The sequence below is a fragment of the Gossypium raimondii genome, chromosome 9 (genome assembly GCF_025698545.1).
Source record: "Gossypium raimondii isolate GPD5lz chromosome 9, ASM2569854v1, whole genome shotgun sequence".
Classification (NCBI taxonomy): Eukaryota; Viridiplantae; Streptophyta; class Magnoliopsida; order Malvales; family Malvaceae; genus Gossypium; species Gossypium raimondii.
The window spans coordinates 35,106,367-35,132,414 of NC_068573.1; the positions used below are offsets into that span (position 1 = coordinate 35,106,367).

Below are 26,048 nucleotides of genomic sequence, written 5' to 3' on the forward strand. Positions count from 1 at the left end.
ATATTATAGGTAATATTTTAGTATCAAATTTTACTATTAAAATATTACCATATAAAATAATAATATTAAGACAATAACATTGTATTAATAAATATTTTTACAATTAATATTTCAGTATCTAATTGGAAAAGAATGTAGTTTCTCCAGAAAAAAACCATTCTACATTCCATCATCTAAACATTAGAAAATTTACAAGTATTTTAGAAAAATCTTCATGTTTTCCAAAAAACATTTTATGAAAAGAGTCTATGTGAATCATCTATCTCTATCAGTATCATTAGCTATCATGTCAAACCTAAAAACTTGGATCCAAACTCAACCCAATTTCAATCTGGATTAGTCAAATCGTAACTCAAAGATGAGATGAGAACCAACAGTGAATGTCTTACAAGCAGTTTTTAGAAAACAAATCGTACAGACCCGAAACATCCACTGCAAGCGGATCCAATTGCAATCGTTTCACTTTGATTTGCATTCAACGTCTTCTACATAGCATATTCGTACATTTGTATTTTCAACTATGTACAATGACAAAATGCATTGAAAGAATTACAGTATGAGGTGATAGGAGGAGGTAAGCACGTTATCTAAAAACGCTAACAATGACAGCAGCAGTGTAAATATATGAGAAAAAGAACACCAGGAATAATAATAATAATAATACTTCATGAATTCCGTCCGTAATCGCCTATCATCATTCCTTTCATACTCTTGGATAGCCAGATAGCTGTCTCCCGTGGAGACACCTTATCTTTCCCGAAAGGCTTCAAAACTATGGACAGCTCTTGTAATCTGTTTTGCTGCAGTAGCTCTGCAGACAATTCAAGAAGCCCTTCAAGTGCCTCTGCCCTTTGCCTATAAGAATTGACATCCAGAGTTTCCTTTCCTGGTTTCTCATCTTCTGTCACACAAGATCCGGGCTTCACAGCCTCCGGGGAGGAAGTTGAGTTCCTAATATCCCTTTCTTTACCACCACAATAATCTGAAACATTTGGTGTTGAAATTAAAGCTTCAGAGCAACTTGATGCAAGGGTCACCGGACGTGTCATGTTTCTCATATCCAATTCATCTCTCACAACATTGATGGGTTCTGGAGATGAGGAAAAGGAGTTGCCGGTATCCATTTCTTTAACAACGGAGGGCATGGAGTTCCTACAATCCATTTCTTTAACACCAGAATAATCCAAAACATTTGGTGTTGAACTTAAAGCTTCAGAGCAGCTTGATGCAAGGGTCACTGAACTAGTCATGTTTCTTACATCCAATTCATCCCTCGCAACATTTGTGGGTTCTGGAGATGAGGAAATGGAGTTCCCAATATCCATTTCTTTAAAAGTGGAGGGCATGGAGTTCCTAACATCCACCTCTTTAACACAAGAATAATATGAAACATTTGATGTTGAACTTAAAGCTTCATAGCAGCTTGCTGCAAGGGTCACTGGACTAATCCTGTTTCTCATATCTAATTCATCCCTCACAACATTCATGGGTTCTGGAGACGAGGAAATAGAGTTCACAATAATCATTTCTTGAACACCAGAGGTAATGGACATTTCTTCGACACCAGAATAATCCAAAATATTTGGTGTTGAACTTAGAGCTCCACAGAAACTTAATGTATTGGTCACTGGACTAGTCGTGTTTCTCATATCCAATTCATCCCTCGTAACATCTATCAGTTCAGCAGATCCAATATCCATATCTTTAACACCGGAGGGAACAGAGTTCCTAAAATCCATTTCTTCTACACCAGAATAATCTGAAACATTTGGTGTTGAACTTAAAGCTTCAGAGAAACTTGATGTAATGGTCACTGGACTAGTCGTGTTTCTCATATATAGTTCATCCCTTGCTTCATTTACAAGTTTTGGGGATGAAGAAGCTGAGTTACTAATACCCATTTCTTCAACAGCAGAGCAAATAGAGTTCCTAACATCCGTTTCTTCAACACCAGAATAATCCGAAACATTTGGTGCTGAGCTTAAAGCTTCAGAGCAACTTGACACAAGGGTCACTGGGCTAGTCATGGTTCTCATATCCAATTCATCCCTCACATCATCTATAAGTCCTCGAGATGAGGAAACACAGCACCTAGTATCCGTTTCTTTAACACCAGAGGGAATGGAGTTCCTCACATCCATTTCCGTGAGACCAGAATAATCATTTGATGTTGAACTTGAAGCTTCAGTGCAACTTGATGTAAGAGTCAGTGAACTAGTCATGTTTCTCATATACAATTCATTCCTCGCAACATTTATGAGTTTCCCAACATCCACACTTCGATCACCGGTTTCTACTTTTTTGACTGCTGGCTTCTCACTGCCAACACAGAAGCTACTGTGCCTCTTAACATGTATAACTTCATCAGATGTTGGAGGACAAGAAGTCATAGCTGGTGTTCCAACTATTGAATCATGCACATTTGTTTCTTTATCTGGTTGTGAATTCTTCGGGCTACATGAAATTGATGAGGTGCAAGGCAAAGTTTCCGCAACTGATGAGAGAAGTTCCATTACAGTGAACTTGTCATAACCACTACTACATCTGCTTGCCATGGTTTCATCAGTCCTGATAGTGGGGCAATCTTCCCCGGCAGTCAGTCCGTTTACAGGGAAACTTTCCACAATGCTTAACCTGCTTGTATGGGCATCATCCCTAATACTTAAACAGCTCATAGGGGCATCATTATTGCTACTTGGCCTGCTAACGGGACAATCTTCACCAGCAGTTGGTCCACTTACAGGGGCATTTTCCCCAATACTTAACCTGCTTATAGGGGCATCAACACTTCTACTTGGCCTGCTAAAGGGGTAATCTTCACCAGCAGTTGCTCCACTTACAGGAGCATTTTCCCCCATACTTAACCTGCTTATAGGGGCATCATCACCGCTACTAGGCCTGCTTATAGGAGCATCATCCCAGGTACTTGAGGTGCTCACAGGGGCATCATCCCTACTACTAGGGCTACTTATAGGAGCATCATCCGTTCTACTTATCTGGCTTGAAGGAATATCATCCCTACTAGATGTCCGGCTTAAAGGAGCACCATCCCTACTAACTATCCTGCTTGCAGCTGTATCATCTTTATGAACAAAATTTTCTTCAGAAATCAGGACCGGAAGGCCTAAAGGGGCACTTGGACTGAATTTTTCATCAACTGAAGTGAAATGAGCCTTCGCTGGATCAGATTCTTCAGTTGAACATATGACAGATTCATGATCATACCTGTAGCTTTCTCTCAACAGAACCTCAGGCATCTCTGATTTCAGAGCAGGTGAGCTGCATGGTGGATGCAATTCCAAGTTCTTGATGTCAGTGATTATCCCATGATCTTGTGTCTGTTCTGTCATGTCAATAAACTGGGTTATTGCATCATCACAAATCTCAAATGCTTGAATTGAGATTGAAGAAGAGACAGAATTGCTGTTATCTGTTTGCACCCCCTTGGTAGATTGACTTAGAGCTATCTCAGTCTCAGCCTCTTGTTTTACCTCCCTAGAAGCATTTGAAAAGTAAGTGTTCGGCGGTTGGCGAGAAATAGCCTCACACTCCTGGTTTATTTCTGTAGATCCTAACTTGCTTCTGCTACTTGCCCCATTTGAAACATCAGTTCCAGCATGTTTCATTTTTCCTGTAATAGATGATCTTCTTGCAAGGTTGGAAGGAGTAGTTCTGTGCTTAGAAGGTAGACTATCTTCAGCAACATGCTTCCAAGGTGCAAGTGGAGGAGTCCCTTCATTTCTAGGTTTAGTCTTAGGGGAGGATTCAATTACAGGTAACTGGAGAGAAGAATCTTGCAAAATAAGTGAGGATACCAATAAAAAAATAGATTAAAATTGAACCACTAAGTGGCAATCATACCTGGTGCTTCAAAAGGTGTGATCCTGCTGGCATCCTTTTAGCAGAATCTAATGGTAATTTTGCTGAAGCAACAGTGGGTGTATTTGCATTGAATTTTGAACCTGGAGCTGGACAAGGAGGTTTGAGAACTTTGGGTGATGCCTCTATATTATTTCTCTGAGTCAATCCACCTACAGCTTTTGTACGGCTACCTCTCATAGGGGAACCACTTTCTCTTACTTTCCCTTCTCTCAAAGCCGTCACCATACTTTTGATGTTTTTTGGTTGCTTTGATTGCACATTAGATTCCTGCGCCACATAAGAAGGTTTCATCATTCCTTTTTCATCAACTTCACCAGCTGAAATAACGGGGCAAATCTCTTCTCCCTTGGGATTTGAATCTGAGGCAGTGGCCTTATTATTGCTATCTGGAACCCTTGTGGCAGTGTTTCTGTAACTGGAAAGCAAACTATCTTTATCGCTACATGAGCTATTACTATTCTGACTCTCGGCCATATTTTTCCTAATACCACGACTGGTAGTAACATGCTTATCCAAGCAGCAGTTCTTTGAAAGGTTGCTGAATGATGGACAATACTTATCAATATAAGGCTGCACATAAGGGTGCTTCAGAAGCTCTGATGCCTAATCAAGGTGAAAACCCAAAATGTTACATCGAAGTCCTGCATGTGGAGAAGCCTTAGAATCAAGCAAAAAGAAACTCTTACACTTGGTCGATGCTCTGGATTCTTTCTTAGCATGCCCTTGATAATTGTTTTCCTGTGTGTGTAACATTAAACAGATTAACCATCACATAGTGAGGAGTTGATTACTTGAAAAGGTTTACAGCATTAATCATGTTAAGCGTTACCACCCAAATACAGATTACTTAGTCCCTTGGGATTTTAAACGAAAATTCACTTTTCTGTGCTGTATAAAAGAGAGGAAAGAAGAGTTCCCAAGAAACCAGTTTCAAAATTCCTCGACATGTAATAAAGAATATGATTAAGAGATCCGCACTTAATTGAAACATAATGAATGAAAGAATACTTAGCAAAATGAGGAAATGAGCAAGGGTAGAAAGCACAGATAGAGCATGAAAAATCAAAGAGAATACTCAAGTCATCATGAAAACCTACAAGACTGAACTCTAAAGTTCATATTAGACTTACAACGATGGAGAGTAGCAAGAAGGCAAAGGGCCAATAGAGGAACGGTTTATCTTGCTTATCAACCCTGCCATGTCCTAGAACAAGTTTGATAAAAATTAGTTGGATCAGAATTATATTTGTATAATTTACATGGTTAGCGGAGGCACAAAATTAGTAGCTTGTGGAAAACCTATCAAAGGACATCACATCACACCAGACAAGAAGATAATATTAAGTATTTTGAAAGCACTGCTTACAAGTGCATCAAAGAATTCATGGAAAACTGTTATAAATGTAGCAAAGTTGCTACTACTCAAATCCAATTCAGATAACTACTGAGAAAGTTTCATTACATTTGGCAATGGAAAAAACTTCCACGAGAAGATTTAAAGAAAAAAATACATTTTATAATTTCCTTGTTAATATAACATCAAATGAAATTTGTGCTATTTGTCAAAATGGGATATAACTGTAAACTCATTCCGGAATACAAGTAAAAGATTCAACCAAAGAACTGACAGAATTCTTACCAAAGCTTTAAAAGCAGGACGACGAGCAGCCATCTCATACATACAGCACCCTGTTGAACAAGAAGCAATTCCGCCAAAATAAGAGAAGAAAAAAGAAAAAAGAAATACTTGTACATGTCAAACACTCAAGAAAAGACATACCCAGAGACCAGATATCAGACTTAAAACCATAAGGGATATCTGCAAGCAGCTCAGGACACATGTAATTGGGTGTTCCAACCACCTGAGACATGTAGTAAACAATTATTAACTAGCACTAGAACTAAAAAAAATCATCACATTCTAACATAAGAATAAATACACAAAACGAAAAACTATATCAAAGGTAAATAAGTTTTGTAATAACTGAAAGTCAATATAAGGGCCTGAGAATACTAAGTTTTAGACTAGTGGTTGTTCTCATACTCGTACGCCAGCATTTGAGGCTCAAGAAGCAGGTTTCAACTCCCTCCTCCCTACTGCCTTTGTCCAAATGTATCAAGTATGAGGGTGGGGATTGAGGAGTACAAATCTAACCCAATAGGTACAGTTATAAAAGAATTTTATGTCTTTGGACATTTATAATTGATACAACATATGAGTGACAGTTGATTTACAGTACTCCACTATGTAATCCTCGCACAATGTTTAGCCTCTTTTACATTAAATTATTAATACAAGACCATTAAAAATGTTAAATGCATCACTATAATCAAATTTAACCCACTTTAACTAAGTAACCAGAAGACGCATACATGCATATTTTTTCAATTCCTCAGTAATGAAGCCATCTATCCCCAAAAATACTAAGGTATCAATAAATGATTCTTTTTCTGTTTAATTCTTTCCTTGAAGAAAAATGATTGTGATTATTTATCTTAATCAAAATGGTATTATTATAATTTTTACTTGGCAATTAGTAACAATTTGTTCTCAGTAGATAAAAACTAAAAGTAGCACCAAGTTTAACTGCAAGCTTGGAACACACTTAGCATGTTCATTTAACAAATCATATTATTTTTCCAGAACATGTTAGACTGCGACAGCTAACCCGGGTAGAGTGGAATATGTATTATGTTATGAATTATCTACTCTATGAACAATTTGCTACCGTCATCCAAGATTTTTGCCATAAGAGTATTAAAGGAAATTGTGGAATCAGCCAACAGAACACAAATATGGAACACAACTCTATTTCAAGCTTTGTAGCATAAGCTTATTTATTACCCAACTGAAATTGTAGAGAAAAATGACCCCAAAAAAATGGTTTTCCATCCTCGGACATGGTTGAAAAAAGATTAAAAAGAAAATGTATATAAAAGAATAATTTCATTACAAAGTACATACCGAGGAAGCCAAATCATCTGCCTTCAGAGTTTTAGCAAGCCCAAAATCCCCTAAAGCAGCACAGACCAGAAAGGAAATTTAGGATTAACAATCACAGAACAGACAATCAGGTAGGATATCTAATATAACTCAATATAGAAACAAAGAGAAAGAGAGAACCTGTAAGAAACCGAGAAGAAAAGGGAAAAGGCAAACTCACCAAGGCGGACATCTTGATCTTTGGTAAGAAAGATATTGGAACACTACCAAAATAGTGCTAAAGTCAGTCCATGAAACATTAAGTTAATAGAAAGACCAATATAAATTAACACATTCATACCTTTATGTCCCGATGAAGAACAAAATTTGAATGCAGATATTCAACTGCCAGAAGTAGCTGTGCAAACCACTTGCAGAGTTTCTGCACAAAGTTCACAATCATCAGTGTTAACTTGTAAGCCATAACCTAAGAAGAAACTAACTTGTAAAAATTCAGTAGGTATAGAGAAATTAGATTACCTCCTCAGGGAAATAGATCCCATTTGATCTTTTCATCAATTCGGCCCTGTTAGAAACAGTAAAACAGAACAATATTAACATATTGCAAATTTTGCAGAAATCTAAACACAAAAAAAATTCAAATCAAAGTTCTCATGCAAATACGGAAACTCACATATCGCCACCTTCACAGTACCCAGTAACAATGCAAACATAGCAACCCTACATTACAATCAAAAAACTCAAAATCAACAGGGGAAGAAAACAAAAGGCAGTCACGTACTCAACAAGCTACAAGTAAAAGTAGATTTTGATTCGAGAATCCTAGCAAAAATACAAAAATGTAGCACGGTAACTTACTTTCTCAACCCAGGCTTCCTTAAATTTAACAATGTAAGGGTGTCGAATTCGCGAAATAAGGGCCATCTACGTTCCACAAAATTGAAAGTAAATTACAAATTGGAAATTTAAATTCTCTATAACAGATTAAATTATTTAACAGGAAATAACAACTAACTTCTTGATGTGCAGAACTCCTACAACGCTCCGTTTGCCGCGCCAATCTGATCTTCTTCAACACATAACTGAAATTCGAAAAATAAAATCGATCAAACAAATTACACATTGCTAAAAGTTCAAAACTTGAGAAATCAGGAAAAAAAAATACTTTTTCTTCTCGGATTTATGATGGACGAGAATGGCAGCGCCGAAAGCACCACGGCCGATCTGTTCCATTATCTCGTATCGCTCCATTCTCGACTCCATTGCCATAAACCCTTTACCCTATTTCTCCTTCTTTTTTTTTTCAAATCAAAATTACATAATTTCAAAGGAAAAAAAAAGGAGCAGCTAAGAAGCGTTTTGGAAAAAATTCAAAAATTTGGTTTTAAGACATTTCTTTCTCCGGATCTCGAAATAATTGCCCGATTCTTCGCTTCACCACTAATCCTGCCAGTGCATTTCATCAATAATCAAACGAATCGTTTTGAAAAATATCACCATTTTTCCTTTCGAAATCTTCGCCTAAGATCCTAACCTCCTTTTCATTGCTGCTGAATTTTCACTACAGCTTTTCTCATTCACTTCACTCTGTAGTAAGAAATAAAACTGAATTTATTTATCTATTTTTCTTCAGTTATGAATTCTTTAAGCAATAGAGAGAGTTTCTTTTCTCTTTTTTTTTTTTTTTTTTTGCTTATTTGGAAGTCAATAGAGAGAGATGATTAATAAGTAAATACAGCAGAATCCCCCAACTTAGTAGTCAACCGAAGTAATTTTTATTTTTCTTTGTTTATTTAAGCGATACTCTACGCCGACACAACAGAACCAGTTGGACTCCAAAATAATCTCCGTTTCATGTTACAGATTTTCAAAACATACTATAAATTTGTATAGTGGAGGAAAATAAATTCCCGCAATTAAATATGTTTTTTTTTAAATAATATTATTAAATTAAAAATATTTAATTTATATTTTGATATTATGCTCTAATTTTATTTTTAATGAATTAATGTATGATTGATCCAAACTTAATATATATATATATATATATTTAAGAAAAAGGATTCTTCAGTTTTGTAATAATTTTAATTAAACAGAACAATATCGTTACACATAAAAAAAAACATAATATATGGTCAGCCTTAAACTATTTATAATTAAAATCCAAAAGTTTTATGTCATTATAAAATTGGTTAATTAATGTATAAAAATAGTTTAACGTAAAATACAAAAGAATGCCACAAATAAAATCTATTTTAAAAATGCGAATGCGACAGGATGCAAAATTCCAGTGACTTGAAAAATCCAAAGCAATGATTAGTGTATAAAATTAAATCATTGAAATAAATAAATAAACAACTGTTTTCAGGTTCAGCTTTCTATCATCAACCCCTCGTTATATTACATTGCAGGTGAATTAAATATGTTTAAGTTTTGTCAAATTTTATGACAAATAAATTAAAATATTATAATTAGTCGGTACTAAGGAGGTGATTTTACAAATAAATGTAACCTTGTAAACTTTGTAACAGAATATTGGCTAATTTTAGGTTATTGGAACATGTCCTTCAGTTTGGTTAATCAAGCGATGTATTAAGCACAATTTCATTAAACTATACTATTAATAGATTCACTAGCCAAAATCTTCTCATCATTACATTCTTTTAATTATTATTAATTTTGTGATAAGGAAATATGACCATTCTAAAAATAACATGATATAAATTTAATTTTTAATTTACATATTATTTTAATTTAATTATGATTTTAAAAAAATGATAAGATTCATTTTTTTTTCTCTCCCTATCTTCACCCTTTTTCTCTTCTCTTCTCCTTTCATCGTACTCACCCACTTACTTTATCAAACCCTTCCTTTTTGTTCACCCACACTCACACTCACACTCATTTCTTCTTTGTTTTGAGGAAACAGCAACCCATAGCATTTCTCCTCAAATTTTTTTTCGTTAACTAACTTCAAACTGTTAAGGAAGTATGATGCAGAAAAAACAACTATTTGATAGAAATTTTTCAATGAAAAACCATTGAGAAAGAAACAGGTAAGGAGTGAATTATAAATTAGGATGTGACTACAACATAAAATAATTGGATGAAAATGTAATTATTAGGGTAATAGTTTCATCCTCTTGTAATTATAAGGAATCGTAATTTCCTATGTCGTGTTTAGTAATACAAATTATAATTACACAGTTACATAATCTATTTTTAAAAATATATATTAATTACTATTAAAAATTATCAATAATAAAAATTCTAAACAAGCAACAAAATTAACATAAAATCATCATATGTAATATGTTAGCCAAGAAAATAGTAGACAATACAATTACAGATAAAAATAATAAGAAAAATAAACATCATATGCAATTTTGCCTAATTGTTTTAACATTCCTTATTTGTTGGGTTATCCTCTCAACATTTAACATATAATTATTAATCAGTTGGTCTTTGACCAATTCATTTATCATCTGAATCGAGATTTGACTCTATATCATTAAGATTTTAGGATTTTCATCTTCTATGCACTCTTCAAAATATGGGTTATCATAATTCCACATATGAATGAAGTTATAAAATATGCAATATGCTAACACAATCCAATCTTATTTTTTAGACTATATTTAGATAGTGTTGTTAATATTGAAAATGTTTTTTTTACAGCAACAAATGTCTTCTCAACCACATTTCAAAGTTCTGTATGTGTTAAATTAATGAGTTCATGAGCCGTCTTTAGTACTCAGGTCTGGCTTCACTCTCTCAAATGGTACTGTACCCTGCAATATGGTGCAAGAAAATCTTTTGTATCTACATAACCAACTTTCTGGTTTAGCATATCCAATTTTTAATCTATTTTTGGATTTCTCCCTATTATACATTAGTGATCACCAGCCCAAATCCCAAACAGGATCCAGGTCGTTTACTCGCGACCCGAATAGGTCCCACCAGATAATTAAGTATGAGGCGAATCGTGAAAAGACAACGAGAGGAGCTTGTTGACCTAGCTCGCAAGGAGAACTCGCACAAACCAAGGAAAAGTCGTGGTTTCAGTTCGCATATACACAAGGAGCTTGCAAAAGGGAGACCGCATGGTCTAGCAAGCAACCTAAAGTGAAATGCGTGTCCAGCATGCCTAAGTTCTGGTCAAAACGTCGGTCCTAGGAATAGTGGGGCCATGTTGTAAATAGTAATAGTATGTATAAATACCTGAATGTTCCCATTAATGAGATACGAGACAAAATTACTCAACAATTGGTACGGTGAGCATAGACGAACCTCCAATCATCAGATTTCTTCAATTTGATTTTCTTTTCTTCGGTTTTAGAATAGAGTGGCTCACCTAAATGAGAATTTCCCCTTCAATGTTTCATCAGGACAGGCTGAAGCATCAAGTTCTGGTGGTCAGCACAATGAAGCGGACTTGTTTGCCGGATGGCTTACCGATAAATCAGAGAATTGTGGCAATGCATTTTATCAAGGATTTTCTAGTCCTTTAGGCCTTAATATTTTCACTGGTCAAGGGTTGCCGCTTCCTCCTAGCCAAGAGGCACCCTCACATTAGTTCTTTGCTATTCAAGAGTAAATGAGGTTTATGAGGGAGCAGATGGCCGCTCAGGAGGCGCGGTTTGAGCAACAACAAGCTTTTCAGTAAGAACTGCTGAAGTAGAACGAGGAGCTGAGAAGAAATATGCATTCTGACAACTTTGGCTTTCATGACAACGTGAATACACAGGACGAGGTCCCAGGCATACAAGTGAAAAAGTACTAGAATGAGATGGACGAATTGCGGAGGGATGTAAGGGCATTGCACCCTAAATCTCAGGACATAGATTGGCTATTTTATTCTGCCAATCCATTGGCTCCCGAGATTGCAGCAGTGAACTTGTCATGTGACTTCAAGGTCCCAAAGGATATGTTCAAGGGAAAGAGGGACCTGCGAGTCCATTTGATGCAATACAACGACTACATGAATGTACTGGGGACGTTAGATGCAGTCAAGTGCAAGGCCTTTTCCATGATGCTTAAAGGAAGTGTCAATAATTGGCATCTATCCCTTCCTCATAGTTTAATTCAAAGTTTCTCGTAGTTAGGATAGATGTTTTTAGGAAGATTTAGAGCCTATAGAGTAATCATAAGTACACCTATGAGGTTGATGTCGGTAAAGTTGAGAGAGGGTAAGTCCATTTAGGATTATGTGAAAAGATTTCATGCAGCGACCCTTAATATGAAGAATTAGAAAGACTAGTGGGTCATTGATGCCTTTATAATAGGAGTACAGAATGATCATTTATAGTACTCCTTTACAGATAACAAACCTCGAAGTTTGGCTGAGAAAATCATATAAGCGAGCCCACAAGTTCACAAAGGCGGAGAAAATCAAGAGGGCAACCCGTGGCACCTTTTAAAGGGAAGACAAGCAGTCTAGGAATAGGGAAGGACCTCGTAGTAGACAAGGCCTTCCTGGTCAATTGTTGCGAGTAAGAAATGATAGGCCGCAAAGAACTCAAGCTCAAGGTAATTCTCCTAAGGTCCCCCAAGGATCTTAGTTAGAGCACACTAGGAGGTATATTCCCCATAGTAGGTTTGAAGCGTATACCCTCTTGAATGCCATCCGTACCTACATTCTCAGCCAAGTCAAAAGCCTTGGTATCTTACCCAAGCCATCTCTGGTGAGGAGCACTGCCAAAAGGTTGAATTCAAGAGATAGATATGCCTTTTAAGATGACATGGGACACAAGGCTGAGATTGTTTCACTTTGAAGGATGCAATAGAGAAGGCAGTACGAAATGGAGAGCTTGCAGAGTTTGTGAATTAGAGTGGTTCTCAGCAAGATCAAGCCTTGCACGGTGATCCTAAAGGTAAGCAGAAAGTTAAAGGTACCATTCATGTGATTGTTGGTACGGATGAACAGTGGGTAAGTTCGAGCGCAAAGAGCAAGACACACATAAGAAGCATGATGTTAGTCAGCGCTCCCAATAGGTCGCGTCAACAGGAAAGGTGGAGTGTTGAGTTCGATAATAATGATGAGGAATTGGTCAGCGACAATAAAGGTAATGATCCGATGGTTGTCTTATCGACAATTGTAAATTTTGAGGTTAAAAGGATACTGGTAGACAGTAGAAGTGCAGTTGAAGTGTTATCTTGGGATGCATACCAAAAGATGGGCCTAAAGGAACAAGCGTTGTCAAAGGCTAGTCATTTGTATAGTTTCGCGAGCCATCCCGCTGAGGTGAAGGGCTCGATCACTCTGCTAGTTACCTTAGGGGATGGCAGGCACACAACCACAAAGTATGTACAGTTTTTCATGGTAGACCACCCAATGGTATACAATGTTATCTTTAGACGACCAATAATGAAGATGGCAAAAATGGTGGTCGCAACGTTTTGCATGAAGATCAAGTTCCCAACGAGGATAGGGGTTCGGTTCTTGCGATTTGATCAGCAAACCGCAAGGTTGTGCCATATGTTATCCGTTAAGCAAGCGCGAGAACCGATAGTGGAGGGACAGAGCTCGCAGGGGGCAAAGTTGGCAAGTCAGGTTCGAAAAATTAGAATTTTTCCTTCAGGCTGTAATCGTCATTCATATCGAATGTATGCTTATCATAAGGTTCATATGGTCTGAATTAGATAATGAGACTGTTATCTGATGATTTGTTACTGAATAATGTGTTATTTATATATGCATAGTTGACATTAGATCTGAAAAGTAACTGTGATAGCTTTACGTGAACATGATCTAAATTGGTATTTTTGTATACGCATATTTGATATTTGTTAAATCTACATTTGCATTGGATTGGGATTATGAAAAGAAGGAAGTGTGGGTAGTTTAATAATCTGCCGAACTTAGTAGCTAAGCCACAAACTTATATCTAATTTTAGTGAGTTATCGCATTTTGATCCTGCAACTTGACTGCAATAATTCTGAAACATGACACATAATCATTATGCGGTGTGTAGGGATTGATAGATACATGATACCCTATATGGTGTGTAGGGATGGACGGAGATGGTGTGTAGCGATTGGGGGTATGAATCTGCATCTGTATCTGAACTATTCTACAATTGTATCTGATATCATCTGTTTTTGTATCTGACTTTGAGTATTTACTGACTAAAGATGAACTGAAATCACATCTGTTATATTACTATTTAATTGAAAATGTAAGTTTGCACATCGAGTTGCAAACTCATTTAGTCCGTTTGTTTGCATTACAAGTAAACTACAGACTTAGGTGGGACGGTGTGGTAGAAGCTCGGTCATTCCTTTAGTTATTTTATCGTTCCTTTTATAAACTAATTACATACTTTTTAACGGTTGAATTTCAAGTAATTAAAGGTTGGGTTGTTCTAAAATAATTTGATGTAAACTTCAGACTTGATCTTAACTTTTAGGCAAGGTATGAGGTGTTATATTTCATTTCAATTGATCGATGTAAGTTTAGAGGTAGGAGTTGAAGTTCCATCATCACCTCTTCTCTAATACAGGTAGAGCACGTTATCATCTGATACCACCATATTTATTAGAACAAGTCTAGGAAAAGCATATAACATTTCAATTTCTTCTTAACAAAAAAAAACGAAAAAAGAAAGAAAGAAATTATTTAGAAGTCACTTGCAAAAGGCACCAAATTAAAGCAAAGCAAAAAAAAAAAAAGCAAGGGTATAGTTCACAGACGGACAGAAGCATTAAAAGCAGGTCACATGGTATTAATGCTTTATTCAATGTACTTATTTAAATAAAGGGTCTCCTCCTCAACTACATTTGTTGAAAACTTGAAATGGAACTAATTTGTTGAACCTCAAAACATTGGTGTGGGTGATATCACCTTTTCAAACGATAAGTTATATATATATTACAGCTGCTAGAAGAATCCAAGTCCGAAAGTTGGTTCGTGTTCATCCGAATATGGAATGATTAGTCTATTATATATCTCAACTCAAAAAAATTTGAATCTAAAAAAATTCGAGTTTAAGACCAATTTGGTTCGAGTTCAAAATAGATTCGATTCAAAGCTCAAAAAAGCTCAACTTTATAACTAAACGATCATAATAGATATTAATAATTAATATAATTTTATATATTACTTAAAATATAAATAAATAATATTTCTTTATTTTCTTTAAGACTGTTAAATTATAAAGTGAAATAAATTTAAAAAATATTAATTTAATATAAAATATTTTAATACTATAATTGTATATGTATAATAAATATATAGAATTAATAATTAAAATATATAAAATTAAACTTTAATGATAATATAATAATATATTATATAACTATTACCAAACTGAAATCGATTACCTAACTTAACCTTAAACTAATATACTAAATTAGTATAACTAATACAAAAATAATAATGAAATATATACTATTAAAAATATAAATTATAACTATTACTAAAAATATTAATACACATATAACTATTATAATATAGAGTATAATAAACGATATAATATTACGTGATATTATAATGTTTAATTATCGATGCATATATATAAACTATTAATATATGACATGATATAACATTATATAATATAGTAGAAGGGTTAACTTTCAAATGTATGAAAAGTATAAGGGCTTACAACATATTTCAACTAGTATAATAATAAACAATAATATATAATATGTAATAATATGTAATATGTAATATATAATGTATAATGTATTGCTATTATATATAACTATCATTATATTATAGATTATAATAAAAGATATAATATTACATAATATTATAACGTTTAATCATAAATGCATATATATAAACTACTAATATATTATATACCATATGATATGATATAACATTATATATTATAGTAGGAGTGTTAACTTTCAAATGTACAAAAAATATAGGGACTTAGAGCATATTTAAATCAGGATAATAACAAACAATATTATATAATAATGATTAATATATAATGTACTACTATTATATATAACTGCTATTATATTACAAATTATTTATAATTGTTATCGTTAGCTTTTGTACATGTCTAATGGTTTAAAAGTACATTAGAATACGAAGGTTTAATTAGGTCATTCCAGTGGTCAATGTAGCCTTCCCAATTTGACCATAACGTCTAGGTCAAATTTGGGAGGTTACAAGATTGTTTGGTTGAAAGACGGGAACAATACAGATCCGTCTCGCTCAAAGGACATGTACTTTTCGCAAAAAAATTACTACTATAAATATCAGAAACCGACTTAGTTTTCAAAATCTTTAATTTTCCACTATGACTAAAAACCGTTTTCTAAACCGAATTTTTCCAACATAACTTTCGAATGTAGGAAAAATATAGGGACTTAGAGCATATTTCTACCAGGATAATAAACAATAATATATGATAATAATTAATATATTATGTATTCTGTACATTATAATATGTGATATAGTATTATATAATGAAATGATATATTTTATAAGTATTAATGTAATAACTATTATTATATTATTGATTATAATAAAAGATATAACATCAATAGTTATATGTAATTTAGTATATTAAAATATATATTTATAATTATAATTAACAATACATGAAATATCATTTTAGATTAGATTTTGAATTGAGCATTAACTTTTACAGATTGGGTTTAATTTCTTTTTATTTTGGACTTGACATTTGGGCTATAATTAGTTTATTTTGAGTTTGGTAATAATGAATATATTATTTGAGTTTAGGCTTAGTATAATATATTTGAGTTTTTGAATAAATATTTTAGAATATGAGTATTTGGTTTATAAATTTAATAAGAAAGATAAAAGTTATTCAATTGTCAATATAATATAATAATGGACGATAAAAGATATTTTCTTTAATTCATATAATATTATAAAATAATAAGTTTTACATAAAATAAGCACTTTAATTATTTTATATAAAATACATTTATTAAATATATATAATTTATGTTTGTTATAAGAAAATTTTAAATTGCATTGTCATCGTATAAAGCTAAAATTAATTATTACATTCAAAATTAAATTATTTATAACTTATAAAATTCAAAATTATTTGAATCCATCAGAGCTCGTCTGACTCGATCCAAGCCCGAATCTGAAAAATCCAAGTCTGAAAAGGCTCAAGCCCAAGAAAATTTGAGCCCGAGAAAGTCAGAACCCAAAAAAATTCAAGCCCGAAGTAAGCCCGATCTGAGCTTGCTTGAGCCCGCCCATTTGCCATCTCTAATGTGTATCAATGGGTGAGGATTAATTTAGAGTAAGAAAGAGTTAAGAGGGATATAAGGTGCAAATTTCCCATAATGTAAGAAGGGGCTTAAATTAAGGTATGGGGTATAATGGCTAAACAATTCGGAGAGGTTGTGATATTTTAAGGTTGAAATGCGTAATTTATTAATCCTAATATATGCTTAAGGCTAAGGGAGGGTTGCCAAACAAGTTCCATCCCATGCAAACTTCGAGCAGCTGAATGGGAGAGAGAGAGAAGATTTGGGTAACATTCCGCCAAAAGGTTGCAAGGGAGGAATATAATTTATATTTATTAAGAATATAATTGTTTTTCCAAATTTTTAATATGTGTAAAATATTATTTAAGAATAAAATGACATTAAATGTTTAAAATAATTTAAAATTTAAAATTATCAAATAATTTAATTATATTCGATTTTAAGTAACATACTAAACAAATTTCATAATTCAAATTTAACATTTAATTTTATTCACACTTAATTTTAAAGTTATCAAATAATACCAAAATTAAAAGAGGTAAGTATGAATTGTGTAGGTTTAGGTTTAGCTATTCAGATTTGGTGATGTAATAAAAGGAATTGTAGTTGAGAGTGAGCATGTATATGTACAAGTGTAGTAGTAAAGGAAAAAAGTGAGCATGGGTGGCCAATAGAGGGAAAATGGGGTTGGAATTGTTACAAAATTGTGCACCAATTAAATTAATATTGTCATAATTGAGATGAATTCTGAGTTGAGTATGTCTTTTTGAGAAGTAAGCCCTGGTGGAGTATAAGCATATCAATTTGTCAAGGTAGGACACAGATTCTTTCTTTTGCTTTGGTTCAGATAAGTAAAAGGCAGTACAAACAAGCAAGGGCACAAAGCCCAAAGGCTAAGCCCTCAAACCTTAACTCTACACAAGCCCTAAATGAGCACCCTCCGTCATGCATTGACGAAGATTATTGGTAAAGGTGAATATTCGATCGAATCAAGTAAAAAGTTTTCAAGTTAGTTGTGTAGATGAATATTATTTTACCTTCCTAACTAGATTTGAATTTTTTTTAATCGAGTCGAGTTGATTGAAATTGTTCAAGTTAAATTAAACATATCAATTTAAAATTTAGTTATAATATAACTAATTTCAAGTTAGAACACATATATTTAAAATCTCTTTGAAAGCAAAATAAGAGAAAAAAATATACTTTAATATGATAAATTTGATTTAAGAATTTACTTGTTAAGCTCCTCAAATTTATTGTTTTGGATTTTTTCAAGTTGTAAAAATTAACTTGACTCGAAATAAATTTTTTTAGTCGAATTAACAATTGAAAGGGCATCGCACTAACAAAGACAACAAGCTGGCCAAGTCAATGTGAAGCTCAAAGAAAATGGACCTCAGAAGCATTAGCAGAGATGAGATGGCAGATAGTTAGTGAATAATTAGAGAAACAAGTAAAATGAGGTTAGGTAGATAAAATAATGATTAAAGAAATGAAATAGCTTAACATGTAAAAAGTATATGTAATGTAGTGGTTAGGATCACTTGCCAATAGATATTTGCTTTAAAACAGAGTACTGAACAGCCTTTACAGATCCAGATGTTTATTGCAATTCATAAACTATAGGAAGGGAGAGCATTGGATGAAGATACAAAAGTTACATTATTTATTTATTCAAATCACTTTTAAATAATTCATATTAATTGAAATATTAAGGCCAAGCTTGACGAAATACAAAGACAAACACAATGAAAGGGCAGCTTCCGATAGTGCTCAAAAACTTCAGCAAGAGCAAGTGCACAAAAGGAGGAAGAAGATTTACAAACACAAGCCAGAAGTCTCTACATGGGCTTGTGACAATGTAATCTTAGCTTGGTTATCTCATCATCTATGTTTGATCCTTTTCCTTGAATGCTTGATCTTTTAGGGATATCGGTGGAACACCATCATTTTCAACTATGCTTCACTTTTATCTAGTTTACAACTTGAAAATGAATTAACATCGTAATATTTCACTTTTTTTTTTTTTTTACTTAAGAGCATCATTTATCTGATTTTATGGAGGTAAATAATTTTCTATTTTCATTAGTTATTGATAAATTTTATTCAACATGTTGAAATTGTTTTTATTTAAATATCTGTATAGCATGATGGCAATGAAAAAATGAAAATTTACCTGAGGGAATGAGAAGACTTGAAATTTGGTAGAATGTTGCTTGTCATCTTTGTTTTGAAGAAACATAAAACTATTTTAGACTTTGTTTCTTTTATGTGGGTTTAAATAGAAATTAAAAATATTTTTAATTATTATATGTGATGGGAGTATTTTTGAATGTTTCGACTTAGGTTTAGATTGAATGTTTGTTTTGTTTCGTTTGTTCTGACTATTTTTTTATTTCTTTTAGGGTAAATTATTAAAATAGTCACTTTAGTTTACCTCATCTTACATTTTAATCATTTACGTTATCGTGTTGTAATATTTAGTCCTGCGTCATTAATTGATGTTAAAAGTGTAACGATAAGTGATGTAGCACGTTATATCATCATTTTAAACAAAAATTTTATGTTAAATTATATAATTGTTCCCATATTTTTTCATTTTGAGCAATTAATTTTTTTATTGTATGTTCTTTTAGCTTTTTTTCTTTATTTTCCATTCTTTTCGCTTCTCCCTCTATTTTCTTCCATTCTCCATTTCTTTTAATGTAGTTTTTTTTTATGTTTATGAAAAAAGAAAAGGCAAAAGATGAAACTAAAATAAAACTTGGTTCACATATTCTCACCCCACAATTACAAACTCTCATCGTTTATCACCGCTTTAATGAACCAGTTTGGATCTCCCAATGTCCTAGTCCACAAGCTCGACTCACTCGAAGAACTCACCAACCGTGACTTATGGGAATCCACACCCTCAACACAATTTTCTAAGCCCGTTCCCTCAACCTCATAACCAACCCCCACGAGCACCTTATCTATTTTACCTACAACATTCTCGCCCTCTCGAGACTAGGTTGTTTCATGGATTCTTCAAACGAGCTCTACACTCTCAACGACTAAAACAACCACCATACGAAACTTACCCTCAACTTTACCCAAACCAATTTGGTTCCATGCTCCCTTTCTCTCTTCAATTCATCCATGCTTGACTTCCAATCAAGCTTACTTGGGAATATCCAAGAATGTTTAGATCAATTTTATCATTTGCTTAATTTTATTCGTCAGAAAATAAAAGGAAATGAATAATCTACACGATTCTGTAAAAATTTAGAAACAAAAAAATTGTTTTGAATATAAAGAATTTAATTTATGTCTAGATTTGATTAATGGTATGACTTTTTATATTGATTAGTTAGATCCAATCTTAGATTCAAAATTAGGTTATATTCAAATTGAGATTTGATTAAGAAAGGTTAGTATTCCATTTCGAGTGAAATTCAATTTAGGAATCATGTAAAATAAACAATGACTTGGTTTATTTGGTGGGCAAAAATTATATTTTGTAGTGAAGAATATGAGAAGAGAGAAAATAAAAGGAAAGAAGAGAATGAAAATAAAGAAAAAGAAGAAAAAATTGTTCAAAAAAAAGTAAAAAGACTAGTTTTAGCAAATTTAAAACGTAGAAAACTATGTTAAAAGAAATGGTAAGGAGGAGAGAATGAAAAATAAAGAAAGTTAAAAGAATATAAAAGAAAAAAATTAAATTGCTCAAAACGAAAAAAATATAGGGACCAATTATATAATTTAACCTAAAATTTTAGTTTGAAATGACGTCAGCTGGCCGTTACACCGTTAATGACAATTAATGGCCGAGTGACTAAAATGTTACAACATAATAATGTAAGTGACTAAAACGTAACATTTCAAATATAAATGACTAAAATGTAACCAGAGATAAATAAAAGTGATTATTTTAATAATTTACCATTTCTTTTATGTAAGAATATTGTTGCAGAAAGCATGGGTTTTCTTAAAAAAGTTGTAGCATTTATTTATAAAGATTTGTGGCTAAAAGCCAATGACAAATAAAATGTTATTTGAAAGAAAAATGTTGCCTTTTAATTTATGCAAAATATAGCATTGCAATAAATATAAAAGTGTTGACTATTATTTCAAACCAACATTGCATTTATTGTAAAAATTAAAATAATTGTTATTTAAAAGTGAAAAATGTTTCTTTTGCTTTTAGGCAATGCTCTCGTAATGTTGCAATAATGGTGATTTCGAGTAAATATTGTATGTAACCATAAAACAAACCATTACTTTAAAAAAATATTTTTCTTCAAATAAATATTACATTTAACAATTAAAAATGAAATAAGTGTTGCTTTTGAATTTATTACACAACCATTGCATAAACTCTAATGCAACGGAATTTGTTGTTTAGGCTATAATCTAGTATATGTGTATGCGCCGGTTTGTAATCAATTATTTTGATAATCATTTTTAATAATTTGTATAATAAACAAAATATGAATTTGTATGCCACGTCTCGTTACTGCTATCAACCACCAACATTAGTTAAAGGTCGATCACGGTTAAGAAAAGTGATAGTTGATGTTTTAAATTTGTACTAAAAATCCATTGCTCTACTTTTATTATTTTGAAAAATTAGATCATGAAATGGAATAGAATCTAATAGGAAAAGATGGGAATGATATTTGGTGATATTTTGAGTTAAAGTCAAAATTAAGAAATGTACTTGGATGATGCTTCCAAGAAGTTGAAGGTGGTGATGGTGGGAGATATAAGAAAGCAAAAGTTGGTATGATGATGAAGTATAAAAATGTTGATAATGAGGAAGAGTTGTGTTTTATGAGTTGAATTTAAGTAATTGTAGGTACTGAATTTAAATTCTATTTTGGTTTAAGTTAACCATAGATAATAATGATATAAATATATAAATTTATTAAAATCTATTACTCATGAGAATTGACTTGGGAGTATTGTTGGCGCATTACATCTGATGGGGTATATTTGGCCCACGGTAAAGGATAAAGCCTCTGATGATTCTCCCTGTGGAATAAGAGCAGCAAGCGCCACCCCATCACCATCAATCAATCCCTCATCTAAAACAAAAAATAAAATCGCCATTTAACCATAATTATCCATCATCAGCTCTACTCTCCATGAAAATAACACTCAGTTCTTACAGTGGAAATGGAATCTCTATTCCTCTGTTATGTACTCAGAACAAAATCTACAACTGCAGTACTTAAAAAGCATATAATAAAGGTATCAGAAACCATAACGGTATAGCTAACCAGGTTTTGCCAATGCATTATCATCTTTTAGAAATTAGATACGATTGCTTTGGCATGTTTGTGGAGAGTGACGTTGCCATGACTACCACATTTTGAAACGGCGCCACATCAGAACTGAAAGCTACAATCATTTCTCAAAGAAATGTCTGAAAATGGCTGCACCATGCAATCATTTACTAATTTTAAATGCTATAAATTGGGAGCTACCATCCCTACTTTTTCTTCACACTTCTCTATCTTCTCTCTCGTTAACATTTTGTTGCTATATAGTCTAATATGGCATCCGCGTGTACTTTAAAGCTTGTTACAACCAGAGCTTTGGTGCTGGCCCTCCTATATTTGCTGGTTTTGCAAGGAGTTTGTGGTCCATCTCTTTCTTTATTTTCTAGTTTTGTTACATTGGCTTATTTGGGTTTTCGTTTAGACTTTAGAATGTCAATCAGCTTATCTTTTTGGTGTTTTGGTTTGTGGAACTTTTTAACAGGCTGCGTTTCTGGTCATGGATGCTTCCATGAAAAGCCAGCTCAAAATAGAAAGGTTCGTTATCTGTGTTTGTTATTTCATGCATGACTTGGAAAAGAAACTTGTATATATAACTATTCATGCTTGCAGATATTGCATGCTGATTTGAAGGAAAACAATGGATCCATAACCGGTGCTGGGAATATGGAAAACTTTGTGGGATGGGAATTAAGGGCAGTGCCATCAGGTCCAGATCCTTTGCACCATAATGGTGGTAGCCCTAAGAAGCCTCGGACTGACCCTTAAGTTTCCTTTCCTTGCGCATGTTTTAGTGTTTTGTTGGGGTGCTTAATGAATTATAACATAATATCTAGTCCGTTTCAGCTTCTATTTTGGAGGGTAATTGTTGTTTAATCATCAAGACACTTTGCCTTGGTCTCTTATCTTTTTGTTCTCTATTTTGAACTTTTGGTTTTCATATATATGTGTGTGTGTGTGTGTAAATGCAAATGTTTGGAAGTTGTTTGACGGTTGACTTTCATGTATTAATTTATCTTATGGAACTAAGTTTATATTGACTGATCTCAACTATAAAGAGAGGTTAAAAACATGGAAAATTAATGAACCCTTGAAGTAAAAACTAGCGAAGGAGTATAATCTGGGCTTTATAGTTGCTCCATGGTAGGGAGGAAGATGACAGTTGTAGATTCTTAGTTCATAGCATTCGGAAGCTGGTGGCTCGTCAATGGAGGGTTCACCCTATACACACAGACAGAGACAGTAATACTGCAGCAGACCACTTGGCGCATTTAGGAGGTGGATATGACTTGATGAGCATTCTACGTGAAGCACCCACAGGCATTAGTTTCATTCTTAATAATGATTGTTTTAGTTTATCAAGCACCAGTTTGTACTCGAATGGATTATTAGGCCACTAAGCTAGTTCCCTCCTTCATTATAAAAATAATAATAATCTGAGCTTTATAATTAGAATAATATAAAAAATAAAACTAACTAAAGTAATACAACATTTGTAATATTTACCAAAATAGAATAAGATTGTACCATTGGAGAGAGAAATTCGGTCCCATTAAACCGGTTTTAACAATTTTCTAGCTCCATCAAGTCACTTCTCAATTTTTGAAGGAATATTTTAAATTGAATTTTTAATTTATGATTTTGTAATTATTAAATAAAAAATGTGGTGACTTTGGCATATCGATTTTGAGAGAAATATTATTTTATTTTATTGATTAATCAACTAAAATCAGTTTATTTAGATTAATTTTGATATTTGAAAAGATTGATGAGTTTAATAAAAATCGAACCGATCCAATTAAATCAATTTTTGGTGTGGTTGAAAATTTAAATTATTTCAATTCACGATAATATAATTCTCATTAAATTTGAAATTTTTTTAAATTCTAACAATTATAAAACCATTCAAATCACCCTCATAAGTAAAAAAAAAAAAAAAAGACAAATCAGCAAATATAAGTTTGAGTTTGAAGAATGGGTAAACTACCAAAATAGTCATTTTTGTTTGACTCAGGTTACATTTTAGTCACTTATGTTTGAAATGTTACGTTTTAGTCACTTACGTTATCGTGTTGTAACATTTTAGTCACTGAGTCGTTAATTGTCGACAATGGTGTAACGGTAAGTTGATGTGGCACGTTAAATCATCATTTCAAACGAAAATTTTAGGTTAAATTCTACAATTGATTCCTATATTTTTTTCATTTTCAACAATTTAAAAATTTTCTTTTATGTTCTTCTAACTTTTTTTTTTCCATTCTCTTATTCTTCTCCCTCTATTTTCCTCCCTTCTTCATTTCTTTTAACATAGTTTTTCTATGCTTTCCATTTGTAACTAGTCCACAAGCTCGCCTCACTCGAAAAAATTAAATTGTTCAAAAAAATAAAACATAGAAAAACTTAGTTGAAAGAAATGGAGAAGGGAGGAAAACAAAGGGAGAAGCATAAGAGAATGGAAAAGAAAGAAAGTTAAAAAAACATAAAAGAAAAAAAATTAAATTGCTCTAAACGAAAAAATATGAGGATCGATTGTATAAATTAACCTAGAATTTTGTTTGAAATGATGATTTAACGTACACATCGCTTTCATCGTTACATCGTTAATGTAAACTAACGGCTCAATGACTAAAATGTTACAACGTGATAACATAAGTGACTAAAACGTTACATTTCAAACATAAGTAACTAAAATGTAACCTGAGCCAAACAAAAGTGACTATTTTGATAGTTTACCCTTTGAAGAATTGTTGGTGATCCAAGTTGTAATGAAAAGTTTACTTTCTAAAATTTATTGTATTAAAACTGTATTATGATTTCTTCATTTGAAAATTTATTTGAAGTTATATTTTAACAAAATTATATTAAGTAAAATTTGAATAATGTTTTTTTTAGTTTTCAATTATTTGTATATGTAAATATTTAAGTTTATAAATTTTAATTTTAATTTTCTCTTAGTTTATATGTATTGTTATTTTAAAAGTCGGTATAAAATTTTTTTATGTTCTTTTAAAAGCTGATATAATTTTTAACTCATGATTTAGTATAATGTAATATTTTGCAGGTTAATTGTACAAGATAAGTAACCAATTTGTAATGAAGGAGAAATTTGTCGGAGACATCATATTAGTCATAAATTTAAATAAAGTATTAATCTTCATATGTTGAAATTGAAGATTAGTAGTAAAATTGCAACATGTAGTGAGAGAATAGTATCTAGAATCTTCTATGGATTATTGACGTCAATAGATCTCATCATATTTAGCCAGCTTGACCTTATTGATGATGAAGATGTTGAGACAATAATGATAGTTCATTATAGTAATGAAAATCATGCAGTAAAATTATATGCAGAGTTTGAATGATGCTCAGCAGGAGAATGCGGTAGCTAAAATTCCTGGTTCATCTAGCTTTGAATATATCTGGGTCAACAGTATGAATCGCAAGAGCCGTACATGAAGGTGTCATCAATGTCTTAGGGGAGGCGATCTTCAATTTGATAGTTGAATTTCGATTTTAGTGTTGCATTGGATGACCTTTACGACTCTGCACCACCATTCAAAATCCTACATTTAACCTTAATGAATATATTGTTTAACCGAATACGGAAGATGTATCTGTAACACCCCTTACGCGTAGTCAACATCGAAATAGGGTACGAGGCATTACCAGAACCCATACGCTTGTAAACGTATTTAACCGAGTTATAAATTTCATCTAAATTAAAATTTTCAAAATTATTAACATGCTTTTATAA

General features: G+C 32.7%; 2 protein-coding genes across 3 annotated transcripts; one reads left to right on the forward strand and one right to left on the reverse strand.

Annotated features, from left to right (window-relative positions):
- Positions 1–315: 315 nt before the first annotated feature.
- On the reverse strand, positions 316–8,650 carry LOC105799250 (serine/threonine-protein kinase Nek5). 2 transcript variants are annotated; one of them, XM_012629699.2, is made up of 14 exons: positions 7,992–8,650; positions 7,842–7,908; positions 7,685–7,750; positions 7,500–7,546; positions 7,346–7,391; positions 7,167–7,247; positions 7,047–7,089; positions 6,848–6,897; positions 5,663–5,744; positions 5,522–5,571; positions 5,013–5,086; positions 4,569–4,620; positions 3,862–4,485; positions 316–3,779 (listed from the first exon to the last, which is right to left on the reverse strand). In XM_012629699.2, exons 1-14 carry the CDS (start codon positions 8,093–8,095, stop codon positions 666–668), a joined length of 4,500 nt encoding a protein of 1,499 aa, XP_012485153.1. In that variant the 5' UTR covers positions 8,096–8,650; the 3' UTR covers positions 316–665. The 2 variants fall into 2 exon arrangements, with proteins under 2 accessions (XP_012485153.1, XP_012485159.1); XM_012629705.2 differs by lacking the exons at positions 7,500–7,546; positions 7,685–7,750; positions 7,842–7,908; positions 7,992–8,650 and having other exon boundaries at positions 7,007–7,089; positions 7,346–7,371.
- Positions 8,651–22,519: 13,869 nt separating this feature from the next.
- Positions 22,520–23,424, forward strand: LOC105799253 (protein CLAVATA 3). Its single transcript, XM_012629709.2, has 3 exons — positions 22,520–22,658; positions 22,779–22,831; positions 22,907–23,424. Exons 1-3 carry the CDS (start codon positions 22,571–22,573, stop codon positions 23,060–23,062), a joined length of 297 nt encoding a protein of 98 aa, XP_012485163.1. The 5' UTR covers positions 22,520–22,570; the 3' UTR covers positions 23,063–23,424.
- Positions 23,425–26,048: the final 2,624 nt, after the last annotated feature.

Coding starts and splice junctions, on each gene's coding strand:
- LOC105799250 (XM_012629699.2), bottom strand. CDS start 8,095: ATGGCAATGGAGTCGAGAATGGAGCGATACGAGATAATGGAACAGATC. Junction 7,909..7,991: donor CATAAATCCGAGAAGAAAAA/GTATTTTTTTTT, acceptor TTCGAATTTCAG/TTATGTGTTGAAGAAGATCA. Junction 7,248..7,345: donor GGATCTATTTCCCTGAGGAG/GTAATCTAATTT, acceptor AACTTTGTGCAG/AAACTCTGCAAGTGGTTTGC.
- LOC105799253 (XM_012629709.2), top strand. CDS start 22,571: ATGGCATCCGCGTGTACTTTAAAGCTTGTTACAACCAGAGCTTTGGTG. Junction 22,659..22,778: donor GGTTTTGCAAGGAGTTTGTG/GTCCATCTCTTT, acceptor ACTTTTTAACAG/GCTGCGTTTCTGGTCATGGA. Junction 22,832..22,906: donor AGCCAGCTCAAAATAGAAAG/GTTCGTTATCTG, acceptor TCATGCTTGCAG/ATATTGCATGCTGATTTGAA.